Here is an 18300-nt window from a genome sequence, read left to right as displayed (position 1 = left end):
AATAAGATAACGCATGTAGTTGTTCATGGCAAATATATAAACTGCTAGATATATAGAAGAATTCTTATGCCTCCTTCTCAAAGGTTTTTCTTTGAGACACTTGGTGTGGTTCTTTATAAGGTATCATAAACTCTGACTATGCGCCGATGCGATCATTGCTGATAATTTAAATTAAACTTATTTACAAGATATAGTATATGTATGTTAGCTCATGCTTTAAGCCCGAAGAGCTCTGGCAGTATTACATGAGATGTGAAGGAGATGGAAAATAATAAATTGGTCATCACCTAATAACTGTGCCTTTCAAATATTTATTGTTTTGCATAAACCATAAATTCAAGGAAACGGTTATGCTCTTTAGGATATGCATTTTTTTCACTGCTCAAGCTTTCCGTAAATTAAAAACGAAAATGACTATTCGTAGTACCCTAAACCCGTATTTAAAGAACTTTTCTGACAATATAACATCTAGAACTTGTCAGATGGTGCATATTTGAAAGTTGATTTTGAAGATTAAAGTCATTTTCAGAAAGTTCCAAAGCGACAAAATGATGTCATAATGCCAAACTTATCCCAAAAACTATTTAACGCATTTGGGTAGGAATACTAACCTGAAACACTTTCTGCCATATAGTCTCTTGACCTGTAAATGCGAGTGGTAGGTTGATACCCTGCAGAGCCATCCAGTCAATCTCCTTCTCCCATCTATTCCAATCCCACCAGGCAAACGAATCTTCCAAAACGAAATTAAAATAAGATCACATGGAAACAAAATGTTCTATTGTAAAACCATGATGCTCAAAGAGGTAAGCTTACAGCTAGATGTAACAGCATTTTGGTAATAGCTCCATGGAACAGGCCTCGGAATCAAGATCCCAGCCTCCTGAACACGTGGAAGAAATCCCACCTTAGGCACCGAAGATAGTTGCGAGCCACCAGTTTTGTCCCATGATATATGTGAGCCACACCGTTGCTTTAAATACCAGTGTAGACCAGTCACAATGTCCACTCCAGTAGTCCCAGCTATACTGTTGAGGACTGAAAATCATTATTCATCTAACCATTTTAAAATCTTTAAGCAAGATTATCATAATGCATTAAGCTTAGTTACCTTAGTTGAGAGTTAATTTTCTTTAGTTGAGAGTTAATTTTCTGGCTCAACCTATTAGTTATAACAAAACACACTTAAGTTTGTTATTGATTTGTTACTTACTTTTCCATGTGCCCATGTATGAAAGCCATATATAGTATTTTGGGTGAAAATCACTAGCTAAGGGTCCACTAAAGTTCAACTAATCTTATTCAAGTTAGCTTAGCTTATTATGAGGTAATTCTCCCAGCATTAAGTCTTCTATATTTCGAAAACCTTGCCCAAGAACTAGTACTGAACCATTTGAACCAACCAATTATTATAGTCACCTCCTCCCTCAGTTCTAAAAAAGTCTGTTTAGCCAAATTGGTTCTGTAAAAAGAATCATGTATCTCGATCCAATTTGTATCCAAATATATTAAATTTACCCGTATCCTTTTGTCCAAAATAGATTTATTTTGAAACGGAGTAAGTATAGTCTTAGACCCCAGTAGACAACCACAACTGCAACTACTGCAATATCACAGTTTTAATTTGATTTTCTTCCCTTTTTGATTGCGAGACAACAGCAAGTGCAACCTAAAACCACAACACAGAATTTCCAATCATGAATATTGCAAATGAAATCTAAAAATTCAAAAGTAGCATACAGTATTTGAGGATCCCCGGCTTGTGTGTAAGCAGGATGGTTTTTTACTACAAAGCAATAGTCACTGCCGCATTCATCCTGTAAATGAGAAAATTATATAACTAACTATTTCAGTCAATTGGATAAACTACGAAAATGGTATTCGTTCATATTGCTGGCGAAAATCACCCAAAAGATATGAATAGTAAATAAGCTTTAGAAATACAAAATGCGTTTTCAGAAACGATGAGATCTGTTTCTAAAGTTTGATGATTTTACGACAACTGAATTTTTTTATGATCCACATTTTTTAAAAATTTAAAAATACTTTAGAAATCTTTTCATTTTTGTATGCACCTTCTAACTAATTATTTAAATATTTCTATACAAATTTGAATCAAATGCACTGCTAAATACAAAATGCGTTTGCCAATTAAAAATATATACCTTATTTGTTTCGAGATTATTTGTATCATTTTGCTAGTTTACCCTAGTCAGTTCAAAAATGAAAAGAAAAATGAGTAATTGGGATTACCTTGGAGATAATTCGGAAGTGGAAGCTCGAGGAGTGGGAAGGGAGGAGGCGGAGGAGGACGGCCGCAGCAGCGGCTTCCTGGACGGAAGGGGGAGCCCTCTGGCGGTCCTGGATTCGGAGTAGGCGAGAGATGGAGTCGACGCCGGCCGTGGAAGAGAGAGCTGGGTTTGGGAACCAAAGACTTTGGAGTATGATGAGAAAAATGGCGGGAAAACATGGGAGCATGTTGGGGTTCATTAGTTGGTTTTGGGAGGTTGGTAAAGAAGGCTTTTGCGAATAGAAGAAGAGGAAGAAGAAGCGTATTTGAGGAAGGAGGTTCCATGAGGAAACAGGATAAAAGTATTCAATTTGGAGGCCGGCAGAGAGACGACACAAGAGTTGTTAACTGTGGAAGCTGATGTTTCAGCTACTAAGAGGAGTTCGTTTGTCCGTTTTTCTATTGCCAGAAAACTAGTTTTTTATTAGAAAGTAGAAACACATGAATGCTTGCCAACCAAGTATCTTGCTACGCATCCAAGTTTTTTTTTACGGTCAAGTTTAGTTTAAATCCAACAAAAATAAGTTTTTCATTCTTTTATAGTTGTTATTGCTGTTGCTTCTTTTCTTTTTCTTCATCCTCTTTATAGTGATTTTGCAACATTGTGTTTCTTCTTTATTTGATTTTTTCTTATTTTTATTTTTTTTTAGAGAATAAAACAAGAAAAATCATAAGGTAAAAAAACAGAGATGAATAAAAAAAGAAGAAAATGATGAAGAAGAAAAACAGGAAGAGTTTTGAGTTATGCATAATTTTTCAGGAAATAATTTCGGTGCATTCTAAATTTAAAATAAGGTACACTTTTGGTCTGTGCTTGGTTTGAACTTAGTTTGTTTGTGTATCGTCATCATTAAGTACTTTCCGTGCATTCTGGATTTAAATAAGGTGTACTTGATCTGTGCTTGTTTAGAACCGAATTTGTTTGTGTATCATTAAGTAATTTCGGTGCGTTCTGGATTTAAATAAAGTGCACTTTTAATCTGAACTTGTTTTAAACTAAGTTTGTTTGTGTGTCATTGTCATTAAGAATTTTGGTGCATTCTGGATTTTAAATGTATGTATAAAAAGAAGACGACGATGGTCATGACAATAACGATAACAATGATAATAATGACGATGGAGGAGGAAGAGGAGGAAAATAAAGGAGGAGATCGAAAAAATTCAAATGAAAAAAAAGGAGATGAAGGTGGTGGTGTGGTGGTAATGACGATGACGATAATGAAAGAAAGATGAGAAAAAATAAGGAGGAGGAGGAGGAGGAGATGGAGATGCAGCAGGGGTGTAAGAAGGAGGAGAAGGTGTGGTGGTAATAACTGAAAGGTTTCTGAGATTGATGAGAATGCTTTCACAGCAAGAAAGCAGAGAATGCTAATTATGCAGAAAAAACAGAATGTTGGAAGAAGAAGCACAGTTATTGAACTAATCAGAAGGCAAAAGAATGTATGTTTTATAAATGAGACTTAAAAAATGGAATTTACCCATTCTCATACTCATGGCCTATCAATATATACACACATGAATACACACTCATGGATTTCAAGAAACTCCAGACCAGTAACTAACTCTAATGCCCATAAATTAACTCACATTTAATTCACAACATCTCTAACTAACTATAAAGAATTTACATCCTTACCCTTGACATCCCCCTCAAAATCATAATTGGTCTTCTCACAATTCTGAGTTTGCTTTTCCATTTCTCAAAGGATACCGATGTCAAAGGTTTAGTTAGTATATCAGCCCTTTGTTCAGCTCCTGGGATATGTATCACATGTACCAAGTTTTTCTGCACTCTATCTCGAACAAATTGAATGTCAAGCTGAAAATGCTTGGTTTTATCATGAAAAACAGGGTTGGCCGTGAGCAACACAATGCTCAAATTGTCACAGAAAATCGAAAGGACACTGGCTAATTCCACATTCAGCTGTGTCAACAACCCTTGAATCCAAATGATCTCCGCTTGGCAAGATGCTAGACTCCTAAACTCAGCCTTAGTTGATGACCTGCTGATCGTCAATTGTTTTCTGCACATCCAAGACACCAAATTAGGACCAAGAAAGACGCAAAAACCAGACACAGACCTCCTGTCCTCCAAATCAGAGGCCCAGTCTACATCAGAAAACTCATAAATTCTGAAGTCTCTGCTTTTGTGGAATATCAACTATTGATCTTTAGTGCCCTGCAAGTATATAAGCAACCTTTTTACAGCCTTTTAGTGAGCAAGAAGAGGTCTATGCATAAATTGACTCACTCTACTCACTGCAAATGCCAAATCTGGCCTTGTCACAGTGGCATACTGCAGACTCCCTACCACTGATCTGTAAAGCTTCGGATCATCAAATTCTTCGAAACCTCTAGCAGTTAATTGTAGAAAAGATACCATAGGAGTTACCATAGCCACACCAACTTTAGAGAGTAGATCACGTATATACTTGGTCCTAGACAAGTGCAAAGCTCTTGTATCAATTTTTAAAATTTCAACGCCTAAAAAGTAACTCAAATCTCCTAAATTCTTTAAAGAGAAGATGTTGTGAAGTTGCTGCATTAATCCAACTATTGTAGATTGATTATTACCTATAACAATCACATCATCAACATAACACAATATAAAAATAACATTATCTGTTTCAGTTCTAATAAAAAGAGAATTATCAGACTTAGCATTTTAAAACCCAAAAGTTGCTAAAGTGCTACTTAATTTAAGAAATTACTCTCTTGGAACTTGTTTAAGATCATAGAGAGACCTATCTATTAGTAATATATTAAAACAGAATACAAGATAGTCTCTAGATGTATTGTTAGTCTCCTTGCTTCCTATCATGATTCTAGATTCATTCTTAGACTTTGACTCTTCTTTTTTCAACTACAACAAAAAACAAAAAAAAAACTATGAATATCATAATGAAACCTCCCATTAAAATTATGAAACGTTACAAGGAATAAAATTCAATTTAAATTAATGTAAAAATTTCACCTTAAGCTCCCATTAAATTTTTGAAACGTTACACCTATTTAATGTACAATTACCATATCCTACATTGATCTTAAGGTCACATTACAAGGAAAAAAAAAAATTCTTAAGATGCCACTAAAATTATCAAATGTTACAAGAAACCAAAATTAAATGTAAAAATTCTTTTAAGATTCACAAAAGTTAGAATAATCAATCTACTTTAAATATAATTAAAAATAACATAATTATATATTATGTAATAAGATATTACAACGGCTACTATAACGATCATTTGAACGGTCACAAATAACAAAGAACAATATAAATATATACTATTTTATTTACACAAATTTATAAAATCTAATAAAAAACCATTATGTAAAAATTATTATTCAAATTCTCCGTGCATGGTGCAGGTCAAAATCTAGTTTAATTAATTTGCAAACAAGAGTTTAAGGTTGTATTTCAAATCCCTTTGTTTGTCTCATATAAATAGTTTGGTATAAATCCCCATTTAAAAAAGCATTATTAAAGTCATATTGTCTAATAGTCCATCCTCTAGTCAGTGCTACACTTAACATAATTCTAATAATTGTAGGTCTTATGACTGGACTAAAGACTTGACCAAAATCAAATACTTCAGTTTGATCAAAGCCTTGTGCCACAAGTCTGGCCTTGTATTTTTGTATCTTTGGTAACCTTTTAACAGCATACATCCACTTTGAACCTATCACTTTTGCATTAGGTGGAGCCTCAACCAAGGTCCATGTATTAGTTCTCATAAGAGCCTGGTATTCCTCTTGCATAGCAGCATATCAATGTGGTATTTTAAGAGCCACAGCTGCATTTTTAGGAGGACTTTCAATAGACAAGTCTGAACTTCCAACAGTAGAGTGAAGTTTTGGCTTTAACTTTCCTGTTTTTGACCTTGTGGTCATGAGGTGTTGATTCTGAACCTCAATAGTAGCAGGTGATTCAAGATTCTGTTGAGCAATATTTTGTGAAGTAGTAGGAGGTGCAGAAAGAGGTAGCTATTTTTCAATACCAGTGATTGGAATGATATCTGAACTTGTACTTTGAGAAGTAGAGGGTGGTGATTCTTTTATTAAATCACTAGGTACATCACTAGTTGTTGATGCTGCAGACTTAGTTAGTACCAATAGTTGGTCTATCTGAAATAATACTTGAATCAGAAGAATTATTTGAAGTGTGAATTGAAGGTATGGTAGTAGAATTATGAGTGTTTAAAGTATTGCTATTAGCTAATTTAGGTAGACACTTATACACTTTATGATCAATAGCATATCCTAGAAATAAACATTTGTGGGACTTATAATTAAATTTGTTCTTGTTATAAGGAGTTATTAAGGGATAGCAGGCTGAACCAAAGGTTCTTAGAAGAGTATAATCAGGTTCTTTGGTAAACAGAACCTCATATGGAGATTTATCTTGGAGAGTTGGAGTAGGTAATCGATTTATAAGATAAGGTTGTAACTACAACCTCATCCCAATAAGTGAGTGGCAATTTGGCTTGAGAAAGCATAGCCAAACTTGTCTCCACAATATGGCGATGCTTTCTCTCCACTCTACCATTTTGCTCATGTGTGTAAGGAGAAGTGTATCTATGAGAAATATCTTGCTCTGCTAAGTATGAAATAAAGATGTTTGAGGTGAATTCATCTCCATGATCAGTCTGAAATTTCTTAATTTTACGTCCAGTAAGATTTTCCATTAGAGATTGAAATTGTACAAAGGCAGTAAAGACTTGAGATTTCGAGTGCAGTAAGTACAAGCATGTGTATTTTGAAAAAGCATCAATAAAAGTCACATAGAATCTATAACCTAAGTGAGAGCTATATGGTGATGGTCTCCAAACATTAGAGTAAACAAGCTGTAGAGGTGCTGTATAGACAGTAGAAGACTCGGGAAAAGGCAATTTATGATGTTTAGCATGAACACAATGAGAACAAATATTATTCATATCAAATTGTTTACTTGAAGAAGAAATATTACACAAATTCATAACCAAATGTACAATTCTAGTTGAGGCATGGCCTAAACGCCGATGTCAAAGATTATTGTAAGTCAGATCTACACTAAACACACAGGGAATAGAACTAGGAGTGAGATTTGAAGGACTTTGAACATTGAAGAATCTGTATAGACCACCTCTACGATAGCCTTGTAAAAGTATCTTCTTGGAGTGTTGGCATTTCATTAAACAAATGTAAGCATGAAATTCAAAGAATACAGCATTGTCTTCACAAAATTTTGATACACTAACTAGATTCTTGGTCATTTGTGGTGAGTGAATTAATTGTTGAGGATTAAAGAAACGATTTGTATCTAAAGCATGTAAAATTGAATTACCAATGAGAGATTAACAAACCTTTGCCATTGTCTACGATAACCTGTTCAGGACCATTATAGTCTGTTTTTGAAAGGAGGTTGTCAGCATTGGGTGTGATATGGTGTGAAGCACCAGTGTCTGGATACCATGTTGGATCAACAAGAGATGTTGGAGCAACCATGTAAGCAGATGGATTGTGGAAGGCAGGGGTTGGATGGGGGAATTGACGATGAACCAAAAACTTGTGAAGCAGATGAAGACGGCAAAGTCTTTGTTGAGGGAGGCCTAAAAGATTGATTCTGGGATTGAGAAGGGGGTGGAAACTGTTGATCAAACCTATGGAAACAATGCCAAGCTATATGACCAAATCTGTCACAAACCTGGCATTGAGGCCTTGGTGAGCTATAGTTGAATCTGCCATCTCGAGATATTCTTCCACCTCTGCCTCTACGGTTGTAGTTGGCACGACCAGAGGTGAAGGAATTGGAGAAAGAGCTTTGTGCAAGATGAGCCTGAGGGAGCAAAGTATCTGGGTTCTGAAACTGCTATAACATATCATCATGTGACATAGTGATGGTTTCTATCTCACTTAAAGAATAGAGTTCAGGTTTGGAATTGATCATAGTAAGAACATGATATTCAGAATTTAAACCAGCAAGAAGGGCATCATATGTTCTTCTGATGTGAGTGGACTCCCAAGAGCAGCCAAAGAATCAGTAACTTCTTTAATCTTTGAATGTATTGTGTTGCTGTTAATCTGTTCTTCTTGATATTCTTGAGGCTAGCTTTTTGAGTTGCTTGATCTTGTATTTGGTGCTTTTAGTAAAGTAATCCTCGATCCTATTCCAGATTTCATAAGCAAATTGGCTGCCAACCATCTTGTTGGAGAAAACTTCCTCCATTGAAGCCAACAAGAAGGAAATGATGTTGTAATCTTCCTGGCGCCATTGCTTGTACTGTGCAAATTCTTTACCTGAAAGTCAATCTTGATCTGATGAAAATTGAGGAGGAATGGATTGTTGAAGATGGCTCTCTAAATCTTGTCCTCTAATTGCTTCCAATGCCTGCTGCTGCCATGTTCGATGGTTGTTTTCACCTAACTTGTTGCTAATGGCATTCTGAAAGGATTGTGGTGTAAAAGATGAACTATTCGGAAGAGGAGTATTGGGTGTAGATTATGAAAATTCATTTGTGATGGAAGAAGCCATGGATCAATAACCTTTGGCTCGTGATACCAAGAAAGGTTTTTGAGATCGATGAGAATGCTTTCACAGCAAGAAAGCAGAGAATGCTAATTATGCAAAAAAATAGAATGTTGGAAGAAGAAGCACAATTGTTATTATTCATGATTGAACTAATTAGAAGGCAAAAGAATGTATGTTTTACAAATGAGACTTAGAAAATGGAATGTACCCATTCTCACACTCATGGCCTATCAATATATACACATATGAATACACACTTGGATCTCAAAACAAGGGGAAACAAGGGGGAAGATTTAAATGCAGAGACAGGTGACATGGCATTTTTGCTCTCTTAGAGAAATGCTCTACGCTTTTGCATGACTAGAATATACATAACATTCGAACAACTCCAGAAGCCTCCAAGGAAATCAAGTAGAAAGATAATATTTAAGACATTACTTTCTCCTTCAAAAACAAATGCACCAACATAGCAACCTCTTTTACTAGCAAAAACCGACAGACCATGCAGCCAAAATAGGGTAATATCTATACCAAATAGAGACATGGCCCTTCACGCTGTATCATAGAGTGTTCTAATACCAGTTCTGAGAAAACTTTGCATCAAAAGAGAGGTCAACCTTACAAATGTTCTTGCCATTGATGTGTTTGGATATGCACACAACAACTATGGCCCTTGCAACCTCAGCTGAATTGGTTGGTCCTGAATTGTCATATCTTCACTGAAAATTTTCACGAAAGTTGTAATAAATGTTAAAAAGCGTCAAAATTTGAAATGACATTATTAGTGTAAAGATAAAAAAGTTACTCCTTCCATTTCAAAATAAGTGACAATTTTGGAATAGTGCCATATTTTGAAATATCGATGTATCAGTTTGTCTGAATTGACCGTTATTTTGAACCAGAAGAAATAAAATAGAAATATAAATTATGTGACTAATGTCTTAAAAATTGCTTATGATTTATGAAAGCGCCTCAAATTTGGGAAATCAAATTCATTGTGTTATGAAATTATTAACTGAAGTAACAAACTAAATTTAAGTGCGAGAAAAATGATACCCTTACAACAACAACAACAACAACAACAACAACAACAATAATAATAATAATATCCGATAAGTTCGATGAACAAATAGGAGGACTAGCATGCATTATTTAAATTGTAGAAGTCATACAATTTACCTATAGAAATAAGTTCCATCCAAGATCCTTCAACTCTTTATTATTCAAAACTTCCAACATGGCGTTCGGCATCATCTGCTACATTACCCTGTTGCATCATACTTATCAGAAACCATGGCACTGGAGTATGAATTATTAAAAATTCATTATTTTAGATTTACTATAATATGAATGCCAAAACTGAGAGTATAGTGATAGACACAGAGAAGGGAACACGTGAAGAATTTACTTGAAAGAATTAATAACCTGCACCAGGGTATTAATAGCAGCTCACTCAATGTGAGCTTTCTGATAGGTGTTTTGGCTTTATCATCAATGCAAACCACCACGCTCACCTCACGAAACTGTTAACACAATGAAATTGACTAGCTGCTTTTTTGACGCTCCTCTTGCCATTGCAAAACTTCTATCATTGTACCTAAGATCAACTGTTTACTTAGCTTACTTTCACAAGAACATGAGAGGAGGAAAAAAGAAAAGAAGTGACAACATAAGATGGGATTAAATAATTCAGAAAGCATCACTACCATCACAATCAACACTTAATCCAATTCCCATTCAGAATTCCTCATAAGTCATAAATAGAACTTTTTAATTATATTCTAGAAATTAAAAAAAGAAGCTGCTCTGACCAAAGATACTGCCTTAGTAGTAAACAACTTCTACACGTCAAATGTAATTATAATAGTTATAATCTACTAAAATTAGGAGGTTGGATAACCCACTTCCTGAAACCCATACAATGTCCCCCCCAAAATAGAAAATGTTCACGGCCTCCCAATTGGCAACACCTGTCTTCTTCTGTTTTGGCTTCAAAGTTCAAACTGAAATGAAACAAAATGCAATTAGTTCAGTGGATAAAGGAGTGAGAAGTGGCTTGAGGGAGAACTTTCTCGCACAAATTTGAGTATAAACAAATCAATGGCTAATCCCTCTTTTCATCTCAGTCCCTCTGTTGATCCTTCTTGAACAAAAACAAGCACATTGGTGTCCCCTTTCCTCTCGTAACCACCCTTCTCTTTTCCAACCCTCTCCTTTCCTCTCTGGTTTCGCTTGAGGATGCATTCTGAGACCAGAAGCCAAAAAGGTGACATCATACCCTTCATCCATTTTTCAATTTCAATTCGGATTCAATCAAAAAGCAAAGAAAGTAAAAAGCTTGCAAGTCAGAAGAGACTTGAGAGAAGGTTGATGCCAAAAAAAGGGGTTCAGGGTCCCCTCTCCTCGGCACCACCAAACCACAACATCCCACTGGCATAACTCACTGTCACCAGATCAGAAAGCATCAGATCAGTAGAATCGATTTCGGCGTCTCACGGCTGCTGATGGTATGTTTCTTACTCAGCATTCCCCCTTTCTCCTTTTCCATTTTCTATGTTTCCCTTTTCACGGGATAGGTGCTCATTTGAAGGTTCTTGCAACTTTCTGAGCTTCTAAATACTAAGTTAATATTGTAAAGGGATAATACTTTGGAAGGGTTTACACTACTAACACAACCTTGAAGGTGATTTTTCTGACTATCTTTGCAGCACTATGTGTGCAAATATCTTATTTTCATAGCCATTCGATCCCTATTTCCATGAATCCACTCACCCACGCATAGCCATGGCTACCTTGCTATTGGACATTGACATGGACACACGGGGCACAAAACAGACAATGACACAGCAAATTCCAAAAATTATAGGACACCAACACGACAAATACACACATACATAAGATTTACAATATCTCCAGATTTTCATAGATGTCAAACAATTAATTTCCATAAATTTTTTAGATCCCTCTGGAAAGAAAGAGTATTATTGACCTATGCCATATATATTACCTGTTTCTAAGTTCCCTCTAGGACACCTGGGGAATCATTTCTATTAGCATTTCATAGAACATATAACATGAGACACTTGTATAATAAATAAATGAATAACAAGAAAAACATTGGTCATGCCAGATTGTATTCAGGTTGTTTCCTTTCATGTTTTCGACATGCTCATTCGCATATGTTTTCCACATGTTTTCAACAAAAAATAATTTGAACATGGACATGTAAGGACGCGTGGGTATTCACCGTATTTTGGTATCATGTCAACAGATACACCATTACCTTGATATAGCTGTACTTCATAGCAATAGGCAATAGTATAATACTAAAGAACTATCAAACATGTTAATCTCAACTGAAAGAAAATGTTTTGGAATTTAAGAAAAAACAAGCAGCCTGTATATATAAATTGAAGCTTTATGAGCAGTCACTGGCATATTTGAAGCAATAGCCATTAGTTTTGTATGCTGCAATGTCATTGTATGATGTGGGAAGTTCACCATAACCTAAAGTAATCATAAATTTGACCAATAATAAATTACTGCAAACGTTCCAATATAAATTACTAAATAGAAAAATTAGCTCTTCTATTTCATTCCTACATTCACAACAGCCAACATAGATAACAGCATCATAGTTAAAATACTGCCAATAAAGGAGGAAGGATAAATAATAAATCTAAATTAATACTTACATACTGTTATCGGTGTGCTGATATATTCAGGATAAGTAAATTGAATGGCCCTTCAAGAAGAAATTGGATGCATGTTAAGCATAAGAGCTCAACAAACTGCAGCAATGTCTGATAGGTCTTCAGAACTGGATGAATATGAAAGTACGTTCTGTTCCGATTCAGATTTGGTATAAACTTTTTCTTTTGCTTCTTCACCTTCAGTTTGTGCATCTAAGATTGATGAGTGCAACACCTTTGCAGATAATAATCCTAAACCTCTCATCTTAGACAACAAGTTCAAAGTAGAAAAGTATGTCTCTGATCCACATGGAAGTTTAGATATGTTTAATAAATTCCTGTAACTCAATTCTACCCTAAAATCAATCATCTCTTGTAGCATTACTTTCATCATTTGAAGATTTTTTTCTCTGCAAAATACATAAATCATCAGATTAAATGTATGACCATCAGGTCTAAGACCATTCACCTTCATCTGGTCATACATTGCACGGGCCTCTTGAATTCTTCCACATCTAAGTAGTGCATATATGCCAACTCCGAATGCTACACCGTCAAGTGGATATTTTTTCAATACTGCAAATCTAAAAACATCAGCAGCCATGTTATATTTACGAACCTTGACAAGCCCTCCTATTATCACAGTATGGATGTGAGCATCAACATCAGGGTAACTCATGGCAAGACCACGGTAAACATTAACTGCTTCTTCAATTCTTCTCGAAGCACAAAGTCCAGTCAGTAATCCAGCAAAAGTATAGTTATCTGGTGTAAAACCTTTATCAACCATATTATTATAGAGTTCAACTGCATGAGAGGGAAGTCCAGCCTTAACAAAAGAGCATAAAAGTGCATTACATAGCACTAAATCAGTATCTACATATCCACAGACTAGTTTGGGTAGTAGATTAAACTTGGGTAATAGATAAAACTTTCCCGAAAGACAAATTGCAGACAACAATGAAGTAAAGGTATAAGAATCAGGTTTTAGATTTTGTTTTGACAAACCGGCAAAAACTTCAACTGCATCCTGATACCTTCCAACCTTTGAAAGGCAATCAATTAATACATTACAAAGAATTAAATCCGGATTTTGGTCAGTAGATAACATGATCTTTAACAAATCTATCGCTTCAGTGACCATGCCAGATTGCATAAATGCCTTGAACAAGATTGTATATGTCACAACATTAGGGGAACAACCACTTCCAGCCATTTTCAAGAGCAGATTGCGAGCAACATCAAGTCTCCCCACTTTACAATATGTATGGATGAGAATCGTCCAAATGTTAACAGACAGTTCAAACCCTAAAGAAATCATGAGACCCAGCACTTGATACACCTGAAGTAATCCACTCATCCTAGAGAAACAATTGAGAAGCATCTCAAACATGGGAATGCTGGGATAATAGCCCATCCTCAACAGGAGTCGAAACACATAACCGGTGTGAGTAATATCATTTAACTTGGATAGATGACAAAGTGCATAGTTAAAGGTGAAGAAGTTTGGGGCTTGCGTGTGGTGAAAAACCCTCAATGCGAGATTGGGTTGGCCAATTTTAAATAGAACATCCATGAGGATATTACGAGCAAATGTATTAGGTTCGAAGCCCGAAACTTGCATCAGGTTATAAGCCTCAAGCACCATGGGATGCATTTTGCCATGCCATAAAATCCTTAATAAGAGGATGTAAGTTGCACGCTTTGTGACACATCCTATAGTCTCCAACTGAAAAAGAATAACTTGGAGGGTTTTGTAATGGTTGGTGAGACGTTGAAGCACTGGGACCATGTAATCAAGGGCACGGATATCATGAGAGTAATTATAATTAAAATCATTATAGTAATTCTGGCGCTGGGCAGTCCAGATAAAAAAGGAAAGGGTAATCAAGTCAGAGGGGCACCTGGCCACTGTGGAATGCACAACATCAATCCTACTCATAACCGATTCCATTTTGGTTTTTGTTTTAGTTTTGTGTTCATTGATGATGTTACTACTACTGCTGGTGTTGTTGCCACCACCCCACTTCAAACAATGACAGGATGATGCGTAGCAGCGAGACAAGAAGACACGAGCTAGCAGTCTTGTCACTCTCATGACCTGGTGGTGTGGCTTCCTGTTGTGAACAAACAAAGCCCACCTCGTGTGTTTCCAAGCACACATAAGCAAACCTACAAAATACAAAACATATATCATGTCATTCAACATCGTGAATTCACAGGGGGCATTAAAAAAAACTCTGGACAGAAGACATTACATAGCAACAGCGAGAGCAAGCTCAAAGGTTGCAGCCTCGCGGGAGAGACATGTACATATCAACAGCAACGAAGGAGAGAGAAGACTTAGCAGCGGCTGCAGTGAAGAGATGGGTGTAACGCTGAGAAACAAATGGCCGCCATTCAGATATTTTTTTTGTGAAGATGAACATTCCTCTAGAAAAGCCTAAGTCACATCCATAAACCTAAAGAGGGTGCTGAGGAGCAAAACAACTGCAACAACCAGCAGCAATAGGATGAAAAGATACAACCAAAACAAGAATACAAAACATAGATCAATCAACACAAAACAAAGTAACTAGTAATCACCCCTAAACACAAAAAAATCCACTAGCTACAGGCACGGAACAAAAAAGCTTCAATGATCAATTATCCTGTCTTCCCTACCTCGTTTCCAAGGCTCCTTATAAAATGAAATCAGCCTTTACATCTTCCCCACATTCACAGATTCTTTGTTGAATATTTTCTTGTTTCCAATTTTCCATACATTCACTCTCTTTTTTTTGCACATTTTAGCATCGTTGTTCTAAACATGCAACAAAAAACAAAATGACCAAAGAACAGAACGTAAAAGACCCTTCCTGAATTGAAAACAAGACAAATATAACAAAAAAAACTTAAAACTGCTAGAACCTTCCTATTTTCTCTCTTAAAAACAAACTCTTATTTATTACCACTGACCTCCAAATCAAACTATCGCAAAGTGATTAATCTCCTTAGGAAATTAAACAGTACTACACAACACCAGAAGAAAGACCCTTTTATTGAATCTTCATCATTTGATTATCAAGCTAGGAGACAAATTTTGAGTGTTATTGAAAATGTTTTCTGCTCTATTATCTCTCTCGGTTTCTCCAACTTTAGTATACTAGCCCCAAGAAAGGGAAAAGAACAAAGAGAACAACAAATTAAATCAGTTAGTTTTACATACAAATACAATTCATCTAAACCTATTACAAATTGAATCAACCAGTTTTACGTACAAATACAATTAGCATCAATAAATTAAAACAGCAAAAATCCAGTATAAAAAATTAATAAGAATAACTTAGGAAAAAAAAGACTCACCTACCCTACACTGCAGAAGCAGAAAGTCAGAAACAGAGTCAGGTGCGGTTTTCCAACTTGGGGTCGTTTTGCAGTGTTGCACCGTTGCAGAGCAGGCCACCGTCGAGAGAGCGCAGAACTTCGACACGAGCAGGGCAGAGACTGCAGAGGAGCCAACTCGATGACGACGGAGGAAGCAGAAGCAGAGACAGGCGAGGCACGGTGGAGCCAAGGCGGCTGGGACGTCACAGACGGAGAAGGCAGAGGCGAGCAGACACTGGCGGCGGGGGGACGAGGCAGAGGAGCCGGCAAGGGGAGTGACGAGTGACGTCCTCTTCGTTGGCTGCCGTTGTGTTCGGCGGTGAACGTGCGGAACTGCGGTGAGTGAGGTTGAGAGGTGAGAGTCAGTGAATCTGTGATTCTTGGGAGAGAGTGAGCTGAGACTTGAGGTTGTGGATGGCTTAGGGGTTCTGAAAACCGGACCAGTTATCGAACCGCTCTAGTTACTGGTTCAGTAATTCATTGGTTCAACCGTGGTTCAACCGAAAAAACCGTTTTATAATGAACACCTGATTCTATAAAAATTCAATGAATAAAGTAACTGGTTCTAAACACTATTCTGCTGCATTTTTTTACTTATAAAGGGGATCATAAACAACTAGTTCTATGAATAAATAAACTACAATGATGATATGTAATGCCAAAAATAGGCCAATGATGAAATAATAAAGGGTTTCTCTCTTCAATTCTATGTTCAAGCTTGTAGCAAACCAAAATCAACAGAGTAATACCGTTGAAATAGTCTTCCTTCTTAATTCTTATATACCTCAAAGAATTTCCAATAAAATGAAAATTGAACACAATACACAGCTTTAAAACAAAAATAAAACAACACTCAAAAATCAATCACCTCTTCCAAACACAGCCTTAAAACAAAACAGAACAACATTCAGAGTATGAGCATTGACCACAAAAAATTTATTTCTGAAACAGAACAAAAACAGCAGAACAACATTCAGAATTTGAGCATTGAATTGATTTATGAAACAAAACAAAAACAGAAGAACAACATTCAGAGTTTGAGCATTGATAACAAAAAATTGATTTCCGAAACAAAACAAACAATTAACAAAACAATGAAAACAGGAATTTTTTTTCCTTCAGAAAAAGAAAACAATGAAAACATGAAGCATATAATAAATCAATGATCACCAATATCCAGCAAGAATCTCAAAGACAACAATAAATACACAACAACAATTTAGCAAATAAACAAGAACAAGACCTAAATAGAAAATCCAACAAATTAAATCGCAGAAACCTAACAATTTAGCAAATTAAAACAACAGCGCAGCCCAAAAATTTACCAGAACACTAATGCAAGTGGAATCATCATGCTAATATAATATGTTTTCTACAAAGATGCTATTTGTGCAGCTAAAATTTCCTAATTACTAAGATCCAATTATTCTAATTTCACATGCAATCAACTTACTAAATTTCTAAAAGCTAGAAATCATAAAACCAACCCGAAATATGGTTAAAGCATTTCATCAAACGTGTTGAGTGCGGTAAACTTAAAACAAAATAAGAGATTTCAAAGCTTAATATCAATGTCATAGAGAAGAGAACATAACAATTGTATACTTTAATCAGTCTATGAAAAAAATACAAACCACTACCAAATCAAATAATTATTTATTGTAATAGAAATAAGAAGTTGCAGAGTTTGAAGCAGAGTATTGGTGTTGTGTGAGTGTATTGTCTGGTGGCGGGTTTAGGGAACTCACGGCGGCGATAAAAGAGAGCAGTTCGACGGCTAGGTGGAGCGCGCGGGTTGGTCGCAGCGTTTGAAGCAGACCAACGTGGCTTCCAGACGAACGCGAATGCGAACCCGAACGGTGAACGCCGAGCAAACTTGAACAGCGAAGAACGCGAACGAAGACGACGGCTGAACGAAGACGCGAGCGTGAACGGCAAACAAACGGCGGCTGAACAGACAAAGACGACGGACGCCGAGCTCGAGGAAGCAACTGCGATCGGTGACAGCGAACAGGGGTTGAAGACTTGGAGCACGAGGGAAGCTAGATAGACGGACGGATGGCGGCAGTATGCCACTCCTTGCGGCGGTGGTGTAGGCTTACAGTGCTAGGGTTTTTTGGCTGAGTTTCTGTGAATGAAAGATAGGGAGGGAGAAAGGGAGAAAGAAACGAAGGGGCTTCAGAACCAAGGCCCAAGGGTGAAAGTAAGCCAAATTTGACAAAAACGACGCCGTTTCTTTTAAACCAGTCGGCAAGGTTCTGAAAACCGGTTCGAACCGGACGGTTGAACCGGTCGAACCGCTATCAATTACGACTCAGACAGAAGGCAAAACCGGCAAATTTCAAAACCGCCGTTGGATCGTTGAACCGGCTGAGAACCGGTCAATCGAACCAAACCGTGACCCGACCGGTTTTTGAATCTTAACAAAAACGCTGCGTTTCGCT

At 36.6% G+C, this 18300-nt stretch overlaps 2 protein-coding genes across 12 annotated transcripts in view; both read right to left on the bottom strand.

The window, feature by feature from the left end:
- The window catches only part of LOC107638447 (alpha-N-acetylglucosaminidase), a 28592-nt gene extending 25902 nt beyond the window's left edge, over positions 1–2690 (bottom strand). Inside the window, exons 1-4 of the mRNA XM_088485847.1 lie at positions 2254–2690; positions 1741–1817; positions 817–1028; positions 612–733 (exon numbers count right to left, since the gene is read on the bottom strand). Of these exons, the coding sequence (XP_088341973.1) occupies positions 612–733; positions 817–1028; positions 1741–1817; positions 2254–2490 (648 nt within the window). The 5' untranslated portion in view covers positions 2491–2690. The remainder of the gene's footprint in view (positions 1–611; positions 734–816; positions 1029–1740; positions 1818–2253) is intronic.
- A 4498-nt stretch (positions 2691–7188) lies between these two features.
- Positions 7189–18066, bottom strand: LOC107638446 (Pentatricopeptide repeat (PPR) superfamily protein). Of its 11 annotated transcripts, none has more exons than XM_088483994.1 (7): positions 17605–18066; positions 15836–16389; positions 14749–14980; positions 12494–14662; positions 10224–10395; positions 9978–10065; positions 7189–9517 (listed from the first exon to the last, which is right to left on the bottom strand). In XM_088483994.1, exon 4 carries the CDS (start codon positions 14652–14654, stop codon positions 12582–12584), a length of 2073 nt encoding a protein of 690 aa, XP_088340120.1. In that variant the 5' UTR covers positions 14655–14662; positions 14749–14980; positions 15836–16389; positions 17605–18066; the 3' UTR covers positions 7189–9517; positions 9978–10065; positions 10224–10395; positions 12494–12581. The 11 variants fall into 11 exon arrangements, with proteins under 11 accessions (XP_088340120.1, XP_088340119.1, XP_088340121.1 ...); XM_088483993.1 differs by having other exon boundaries at positions 15836–16383; positions 17605–18043; XM_088483995.1 differs by having other exon boundaries at positions 15836–16320; positions 17605–18043.
- Between the last annotated feature and the right edge of the window lie 234 nt (positions 18067–18300).

Source organism: Arachis ipaensis, chromosome B4 (assembly GCF_059453495.1).
Source record: "Arachis ipaensis isolate K30076 ecotype BB chromosome B4, ASM5945349v1, whole genome shotgun sequence".
NCBI classification, from domain to species: domain Eukaryota; kingdom Viridiplantae; phylum Streptophyta; class Magnoliopsida; order Fabales; family Fabaceae; genus Arachis; species Arachis ipaensis.
The sequence above is the reverse complement of the archived record's forward strand: the minus strand, read 5'-3'. Positions and strand labels throughout refer to the sequence as shown.

Coding starts and splice junctions, on each gene's coding strand:
- LOC107638446 (XM_016341716.3), bottom strand. CDS start 14,654: ATGTGTGCTTGGAAACACACGAGGTGGGCTTTGTTTGTTCACAACAGG.